This window comes from Xyrauchen texanus, chromosome 31 (assembly GCF_025860055.1).
Source record: "Xyrauchen texanus isolate HMW12.3.18 chromosome 31, RBS_HiC_50CHRs, whole genome shotgun sequence".
In the NCBI taxonomy this organism is placed as follows: domain Eukaryota; kingdom Metazoa; phylum Chordata; class Actinopteri; order Cypriniformes; family Catostomidae; genus Xyrauchen; species Xyrauchen texanus.
Window position 1 is genome coordinate 29,597,098 of NC_068306.1, and position 9,732 is coordinate 29,606,829.

At 34.8% G+C, this 9,732-nt stretch overlaps 1 protein-coding gene across 6 annotated transcripts in view; it reads left to right on the forward strand.

Moving 5' to 3' along the window:
• LOC127624630 (delta-sarcoglycan-like) overlaps nt 1-9,527 on the forward strand; it is a 430,073-nt gene extending 420,546 nt beyond the window's left edge. For 5 of the 6 annotated variants that reach the window (XM_052099430.1, XM_052099433.1, XM_052099434.1 and 2 more), the window contains one exon: nt 6,065-9,527. In XM_052099430.1, coding sequence (XP_051955390.1) covers nt 6,065-6,238 — 174 coding nt within the window. In that variant the 3' untranslated portion in view covers nt 6,239-9,527. The remainder of the gene's footprint in view (nt 1-6,064) is intronic. The other variant, XM_052099435.1, reaches the window with a different exon arrangement.
• Nucleotides 9,528-9,732: the final 205 nt, after the last annotated feature.

Genomic DNA, 9,732 nt, shown 5'->3' on the forward strand with positions numbered 1-9,732 from the left:
ACCAGTGATTGTAAGAGAGGGGTTGAAATCTGAGAGGGCTTGGCCGAAAAGGATTTATTTATTATATTTTATGAAATTATATAAAAGATAATGAAAACATGAAAACTTTTTGGACTGATGAATTACATGGACTGATGAATCTTTAGCAGTAAGACAAGGAATGTGTATTAAGAAGGTAAATAAGGTTGTTTTGATTTCATGTTCACCCAAAAAAAACTATTGTCATAATTTATTAATTGTCATGTTAAATCTATATGACTGTCCTTATATGGAACACAAAAGATGTTAGACAGAATGACAGCCTCAATCACCATTCACTTATTGTAAGGAACAATGATGAATGTTGACCGAGGCTAACATTCTGTTTAACATCTCCATTTGTGTTCCACAAGAAAAAGAAAGTCATACAGGTTTGGAACAACATGAGGGTAAGTATGTGTTTTTTTGTAATCTATGCATGTAAGGCATGTTGACTGAATATTTGTCTGCCAAAAAGAGGTAATCAAATGTGGCATAATATAGATAAGTGAGTTCTACATTCTCTGATCTACACAGACCCAGCCCAGTTAGGTGACATCAGAACTCTTAGTTTCAGGTTATGCTTTCATGACTTTAAACTTTCTGTCACATATTCCACTCCAATACCCCTCATCACTCTCATTTGTTGTTCCAGAGTGCCCCCTTGACAGTTCTGACACAATTAGTGTGGAGGTTTGCGCATTACCCGACTCTGAGAAAAGAAATTCCCTCCCTCACTCAGATTTGCTCTGTAGCAGATGTCTGGGGAAGTCAATTGAGACCCCTACTTAAAAAGTGTTTCAGGTCATTTGATGGGAATGCTTCCTTGAAGCTTCCAGTAATGACTCTTCCTACCTTTTTATACCCACACCCAGCCTTGGTAATTCATGCTTTCTGAAGAGTCCCAGGAAAAATAGAAAGTGAGAAATGAGACAGGTGCAGCTTGGGGGAAGTGCTATAAGTGTGTTTAACTGAGACTTACTGGAGTGCTTATGTCACTGACACTGTTATGATTGCTTGGATCAAGGAGGTTAGGGGACTTGACTTAAATGAACACGTTGTCAGAAGTGATATTTTGTTCAATTAAATTAATATTGTTGTTTGGTTGACCTTACGTTTAATGAATAGTTTACACTAGATTCTGCCATTATGTCCTTACCCCCATGTTGTTCCAAGCCAGTATTATTTACTGTCTTCCATGGAACATAAAAGGAGATGTTAGGCAGAATGATAGCCTCAGTCACCATTCACTTTCATTGCATATTTTTCTATACAATAAAAGCAAATGGTGACTGAAACTGTCATTTATTCTGCCTAACATCTCCATTAGTGTACAACAAAAGAAAGGGTTTGGAACAACATGAGTAAATGATGACAGAATTATAATTTATGAGTAAACTGTCCCTTTATAAGAGAAGCTCTGTAGATAGTAATGAAGAAATCTTAATATCTGAACTTGAAATAGTATTATTTTGGTTATTATTAATAATTTAGGATTTTTGGGAAAATTTACTTTTTCAGACTCCTCCAAGGCCATATGTCCGATTCGCATGAAATTTGGTATGCATCATCTATGGAACCTTCTTACAAAAATGCATCAAAATAATTTTATTTTGTCAAAGCGTTATGAAGATATAAGCCAACGAACTGGTCAGTTGTCGTCCATGTAATCAAAATGCACCTATATCTACCAAACTAATAGTCCAAACATAGCTAAACTTGATACACATATACAACAAGAAATTCTAAGGCTGCATGCCAAGTCACGTCAAATTCTGTCCATAGGGGGCGCTACAATTGAAAATGCTCATAACTCCACAGCTGTATCAGTGATGTTGAAAATTGGTTTGCATCTTCTATGGCCCAAAGGCTAACATATCACTCAAATATCATTTGTAAAAATTAACAAACATGGCCACCAGCAGACAATCAAATTTCATCAGCTAATAACATAAAATCTGAATGGCCAGCTATTACAAAACGAGATATTTATACACTGTGGTTATGTCTCATTTGGAAGGCTGCATGCTTGGTAAGACATGTCCTTTGAAGGCTGCAGTATACAAGTGTCCTCCTTTAAACAAGCCTCTTTTAAATGAGATGGCCTTCGAAGAACAAACGGAAAAAGAACATAACATGGTTGCTATGACAGCGCACCACTCTTTAACAAGCTCAAGCACTTTGAGTGAGAAGGGAACAAAGTCCCTTTAGAAGGGGATGTATGAGGTACATTTTAGCGGAGTTATAATGATGTAAAGAGAAAAGAAAATAGAATTTACAGTTGTACTTTTAGTCTAATACATTATGATACATATTATATACTCTGCACCCATCTACTGAGGTACTTCAACTTGCGAATTAATATTCTTTGTTTTGAACATCATGTTTATGGGCAAATTGGCATCATATTTTTTAAACGTTTCCGTTGAAGCAAAGAATTGTAGGTTATGAGTGCCCACGAAGGATACACCTTATGCATCCTCCGAATTCCAGTGAAAGAAGGTCACATTCAAAGGCTGCATTCAAAGTGTCCTAAACGAGACATAGTCAGTGTCAAAATGAGGCTGTGTAACAATTTTGTGAGAATAGGCCACAAGGTGGTGTTATAACAAAAACATTTACGTTTTTGCTAATTACTCCACATCCGAGCACATTAAAATCAAAATGCTTTTTACCTCTATATCCTTATGTCAAGTAACGTATTTCAGTTTTATTTCATTTTATAAAATGATTCTGCCATTCTAATTTACTGAAAACCCTACTTTTTCAAACTCCTAGGGCGTAAATCAGATCATCACAAAACTTAGACCAGGTCAGCGCTAGACCATGCTGGCAATAATGAATCAAAATAATTTTGATCCATTAAATAGTCTAGAAGATACAATTCGATATATTTGACTAGTGTGGCCCGTTATGACTAATATTCCTGTATCTTGTGTGCACAAATGCCAAACTTCACAAAACTGTGTACATATGGAAAACAGGACATTCAGAGGAATCTTACTAAATATCATGGATTTATGATGAATGGGGGGCTAACAGCAAATTTGAAACTATCAGCCATTTCAATGAAAAGCTGTAATACTAGTGAAATTAAAGCTTTAATAAAAAAAAAAAATCCACCAGAGGGACAAGATAAGAAATCCATTTAAGTCTAAGGCTTTCATAAGTGTATGAATGCATATACATTTATTTGAAGAAACGTCAATGTCTTCTGACTATTATAATATTAGTTTGCAAATAAACCTGTGATTTCCAAAATGATTATAGATAATAAAATGTCACCTTACTTTTACATATCCTAAAAATATTGAAAATATATTTTTCAAGTTACCAGACATGATTAACTGTCACATTGTTTTAGGGATATGTTTACATATGTCTGGAATTATATTATGCGTTTATTTTTCCATTATCCCCATTTCTGTCTCGCGTCATTTCTATATGACTGTGTCCAAAAACTGTAAAATGCTTCCTTAAAACCACCCAAAAATGCCCATAAGCATACTATGGCAAGCCTCTTGCCCATGAAACATTTTTTTTTTCCCTACTATGACAAGACAATGAATTTTGTGGGATCATATCTCCCAATCAGAATGTCATAGAGCCATAGGGACAGGCTCATTTCACTCGGGCTACCAAACAGTCTTTAAGTATCATATTGGAAATGGCATACCCTCGCCCTATCAACCATTTATGGCACCCTAGCAACCGCCCCATAGACATCCATTCAAAATGGCTCAGAATGATATCTTCAGAACAGAATGTTGCAGACACTTGGGGATTGGATCTTTTGAGTCAGGTTAGTAATCAGCCAATAAGAATATATCTGTTTACAGGCTACCATTTAGAGCACCCTAGCAACTAGCCCAATTGACTTCCATAAAAAATGGCTGAGAGGGATATATTTGGATCAGGATGTACTAGAGACATGACAGTTGGATGATATCAATTGGATGAGTAATCCGTCTTCATGTATCAACTTGAAAAAAAAACTTAGCCACATCCTAGCAACCATTTAGGGCACCCTAGCAACAAGCCCCATTGACTTCCATTTAATATGGCTGAGTGTGATATCTTTGGATCAGAATGTCCTAGAGGCATGATAATTAGATTTTTTTTTTATTGGGTGACCAATCAGACTTCAGGTATCATCATAAAAACTTCTGAGCCATGCCATAACATCCATTTAGAGTAACCTAGCAACCAAAATCCATTGATTTCCATTCAAAATGGCTGAGAGTGATATCTTTGGATCAGAATGTCCTAGAGAAATGACAGTTGGCTAGTTTTACTTGGGTGAGCAATCATTCTTCAAGTATCATCAAGGAAACTACTTAGCCATGCCCTAGCTACCATTTAGAGCACCCTAGAAACCAAAAATGATTGACTTCCATTAAAAATGCTTAGATGGGGATCTCAGGATCAGAATGATGTAGAGACTTCTGGTTTCATTCATTGGACTCAGGGTAGCAAGGAGCCTTTTGAGTATCATCTTTGTAACTGCCTAATAACCAGATGGGATTACCCTAGCAACCAAGTAACAAATCACATACCTCTGCACCAGAATATAGTAGCAAATTCTGGTTTCATTCATTTGACTAAGGGTAGCAATGATCCTTTTGAATATCACCTTGGTAATTACCTAGCAACCAGATGTGGTTATCCTAGCAACCAAGTAACAAATCACATATCTCTGCACCAGAACATCAAAGAGATTCCGGCTTTGTTCATTTGACTCAGGATAGCAAGGAGCCTTTTTAGTACCACCTTGGTAACTGCCTAGCAACCAGATGGGGTTACCCTAGCAACCAAGCAACAGATAACATTTCTCTGCACCAGAGCAAAGTAGAGACTTCCAGTTTAGTTTATTTGTCTCAGGGTAGCAAGGAGCCTTTTGAGTATCACATTGGTAACTGTCTAGCAACTAGATGGGGTTACCTTAGGAACCATGTAACAAATTACATATCTCTGCACCAGCACATTGTAGATACTTCCGGTTCCTTTCATATGACTCAGGGTAGCAAGGAACTTTTTGAGTATCACCTTGGTAACTGCCTAGCAACCAAGTAACAAATCACATATCTCTGCACCAGAACAACATAGACACTTCCAGTTTCATTAATTTGATTCAGGGTAGTAAGGAGCCTTTTGAGCATCACCTTGGTAACTGTCAAGCAACCATAAGGGTTTATCCAAGCAACAAAGTAACAAAACATATATCTCTGCACCAGAACATTGCACATACCTCTAGTTTTGTTCATTTGGTTTAGGGTAACAATGAGCCTTTGGTAACTTGGACCACGATGATTGCTGCTTGTTGCTATATTTATTATTATTATATTAACATAATAATAATTATTATTGTTAATAATAATAATTGTTTTTAGTAATAATAATCATAATCATTATAAAATAGTGTTATTATCTGTTTCTGCCTCATTTTGTAGCATACATTTACCAAACTATTTTTAATTTCCATGTTTAATATTTAGTGTAAATTGTTATATTATAGTTTGTTTTATGTTAACTTTCCATTAACTAATAAAAAGTTGTAACTAATACAGCTACAGTATAAAAGTCTAAACTAGGTTATTTTTTAATTTCTTACCAAATATTATACAAAATCCATATGGAACCCTAAAATTTAAATTAAAAGATATTTTAAGGATAAAAAAATACTTACCAAGCACCAAATGTGAGTGCAAATTGGCTGTGAGGAGAGTATACAACTGAAGTAACCACCATTGACTTACTAAAAAAACTAGAACATAATGTAGTGCCATCGAAAATTATATAAGAATGAAAGTCTGACCCTTGCTTAAATAACATGGGAAATTCAAATCTACCTGAAAACTGTTGCTTCAAACACACTGTTAGGTGTCAACCTAAATCAAAAATGACTGTCAATCAGCCAGAGCAACATACACAGAGCATAAGTGCACAGTTATTTTTGGACCCTGAACCCGTTTACAATGTTTAGGTAGGATGGCTATATTGTGAAGTGATGAAATGCATTTACGATTTTCCTTCCCTCTCTCTTTAGATCAGCTTGGATGCCAAGAAAATCAAGCTCCTACATCTACCAGAGGGAAAAGCCTCCCCCTCTGGAAGCAGACAGACTGTCTACGAGGTGTGTGTTTGTCCCAATGGAAAACTCTTCTTATCACAAGCAGGAACTGGCTCCACTTGCCAGATCAGCAACAATATATGCCTCTAAATACTTGCAAACTCACCTACTCACACACACACACACACACACACACACACACACACACACACACACACACACACACACAACACACACACAGTACACTTAAACACACAAAGGACCTGTTACTCTTGAAAAATTCAACCTTTACAAGAACTTGACAAGGATTTTCTCAAGAATCGTGAAAACAGTGACATTCGCTCTGAGAGAAAAACAATATCTGAATCAGAAACTTTCGAGGTGATCACCAGAACATGATGACAGTTGCCATTCAGATGCATTTTCTCTTCCAGAATTATTATTATTATTATTGTTATCATTAATATTATTACTGTCATGCAGCCATTTCACTGAAGAGAGTCCTGTGGATGCTAATCTTTATAGCACCATTTTTCACACCAAAATAAAAATTGTGTCATTATTAGCTCACCACCATGATGTTCCAAACCCATTTTTATTGTTTTCTTTTAAAACATCTCTTTTTGTGTTCCATGGAAGAAAGAAATTCATACATGTTTGGAACAACATGAGGGTGAGTAGATTATGATATAATTTTCATTTTTGTTTGAACTGTCTCTTAAAAAAAATTAACTTTTCATTCCTGAAGTCAGTACTATTGTTAACATGACATTTGTATTATTATTCTATCCTGTTGATGGACATCTACAGCCATCTTTCACAACACAAAACAAACTGATGTTTCAACGGGACGCCTCCATTTGATGGTGATCACCTGTACCCAAACTGCGCTTGCACTGGGCTTGAACCCATGCATCCACACTGTTCAAAAAGGAGAACAGTGCCTGTGCCTTAATTCAATGCACTTGTGACATGAAGCACATCCCACTGACTTATTTACAAAAGGAGACTTACATTAATTTAGGTTACTTGCCTTGTGCTCCCCCGAATTCTACTTTTTTAATTGCGTGAAAAATGGAGAGGAAATTGTTGACACACAATGACCCCAGCTGAAAATTACTCACTTGTTATGTTGCTGATAATGTATTTAATTTTGACTGGAGAAGAAATTGACTGTGATTTGATTTCTTTTTTAATTTAGTCTTTCTCTCAAGTTTTGGATTGGCACAGAATGAAGATTAGTTGAGTTTGGGAGAAACATTTTCATTTTTGACTGAGTATGTGTGATTTTAAGTTTAAGTTTTATTTTTTCTTTCTGTATGATTAAACACTTAAATGGGATACACAAACCAGAGACAAACAAACCAAATAGCAAAACTGTCATTCTGTCATATATTTTTTATTTGTTGTAAATGTAAGAATTGAAGTTCACATTTCCCAAGATTAAATGAGGAATTTGTTTGCCTTGAGTGACAAATGCAACATGATTTTATTATACTAGTAAATTATAAATGACACCAGTTTTTGATCATACCCGCTTAAAATATCTACACTGATAAATGTATTTTTAAGGAATAGTTCACCCAAAAATGAAAATGTTGTCATCATTTACTCACCAACATGCAGTTCAAATCCAGTATTATTTTATTTGCTCTGTGAAACACAAAAGGAGGTCTAATGCAGAATCTCCAAACAGCTCTTTCATACTATGAAAGTGGAAAGTGACTTTAAATGCCATGTAATAAAAAAAAAAGTTGAATAAATGTGGAATAGCAATTTCATACTAGTGTCATAAAAGCTGTCCATATGACTTATGCAATATATGTATATATTAACATGTATATTTCAACATATTCTCATTATTATTCATAGGTATTGAATAATAAAGTGTAGTTCTATCACACATAAAATGTGTGTTTGCTTGGACATGGATATTTGCAATATCATCATATTGACAACATCTAGAAACATAAAGTATCATCCTTTGAACAATTTTGGAGATGTACCAATGTTTACTAACATTTGTGACAACATACACAAATTTCACTTGTATCCAGACATGCAAAGGTCATCATGTGCATGTGAACATCGCATATAAATATCTACAAATAGTAAAGATCACCCTGCTATACAGTTTTGTACATCATACATTGCTTTGTGATGAACAGACTCAAATTTAAGGCATTAATCACAAAAAATCTTACCGTCTGTCAAACCTGAATAAAAGTCAAGTCATTTTTATTTCTATAGTGCTTTTCAGAACACACATAGTTTCAAAGCATCTTTACAGAAAATCATGCATTAAAAAAAAATGAAACTGTAATATCTATAAAGTCTTAGAGTGATCACTGCGTAGTTTGATTAAATATGATTTCAAATTGTGTATACAAATTAATTAATTAATAATAAAAGGCCCTGCGATGGACTGGCGACCTGTCCAGGGTGTCCCCCGCCTTTCGCCCAATGTTAGCTGGGATAGGCTCCATCCCCCCGTGACCCTGTACACAGGATAAGCGGTTGACGATGGATGGATGGATGGATAATAATTGTATTTACAAAACTGAAAATTAGTGACAAACTTTTTTTTTATACGGGTGAACTATTCCTTTAAGTCATCAAGCAGTTTTTTATTTTCTTTTACAGAAATGTTATTTTAATATTCTTGCTTCACCTCTGCAAATATCTATAGAACTGTTTCTCATTTCTTTGCCAGAATTGAAAAATTAAAATTGATACATTGTTTTTTATTTAGATCTCAACTGATCATAATGTCCCAGTGAATTCTCCTGCTAAATTACAGTGGTTTCACACCCCAGCTGTTAAAATCCCTGTGACATACCAAAAAGAGAGAAAAGATTTATGTAATTGTCACTGTACCTCATTAGCACTGTACCCACTAAATTTGAAGTGATGAGGAGTGACAGCTGTGATCATTGCATTTAAAAGCTGAAGCCCTTAGCAATTGTTGACACCCTATTAACATCCTAAATGCTATGGGTAGTGAAAGCAGACAGAAACACTGGGAAATCTGTAGGGAACGACACAGCATCACAGAATGACTTAATCATAATCATTCTCTTTTGAATTTTCAGGAGAATTTGAAATGTGATAGTGTCCTGTGTGTGAAGGGATTGATTGCTATTGTTGGAACTCTTGCATGAGACAGAAAAGATGGAAGCCAGTGACAGAAATGAAAAAAACATTTTTTTTTTCTTGTTTGAGCAAAAAATATCATTTGAACTAGTTTCGCATTTCATCCTACTGTCACATTTAATTTTTTCTTTTAAACAAATCTGTAATTTGTATACAGTACCTCCCTGTTTTAAACGACTCAACTAAAAGCAAGACTTTAGGATGAAACTTCTGTTGTTTGATGTGTGCAATATCTTGTTTGATGAATTAAATATTTGTGCTAAATAAAAGTTTTCTCTACAACCATTTTGATTGTTCAGGAAAAGATCCAGCATTTAGTTTTCTTTCTTTTCCAAAAAAGACATTTTGCTTTACGCAGATGTTAATTCTCAATTATGCATAATGTAAGATATATTGTAGGTAGTACATATATATATATATATATATATATATATATATATATATATATATACATTTTTAGTTTTTTGCAATAAAAATACACATCCACTCTA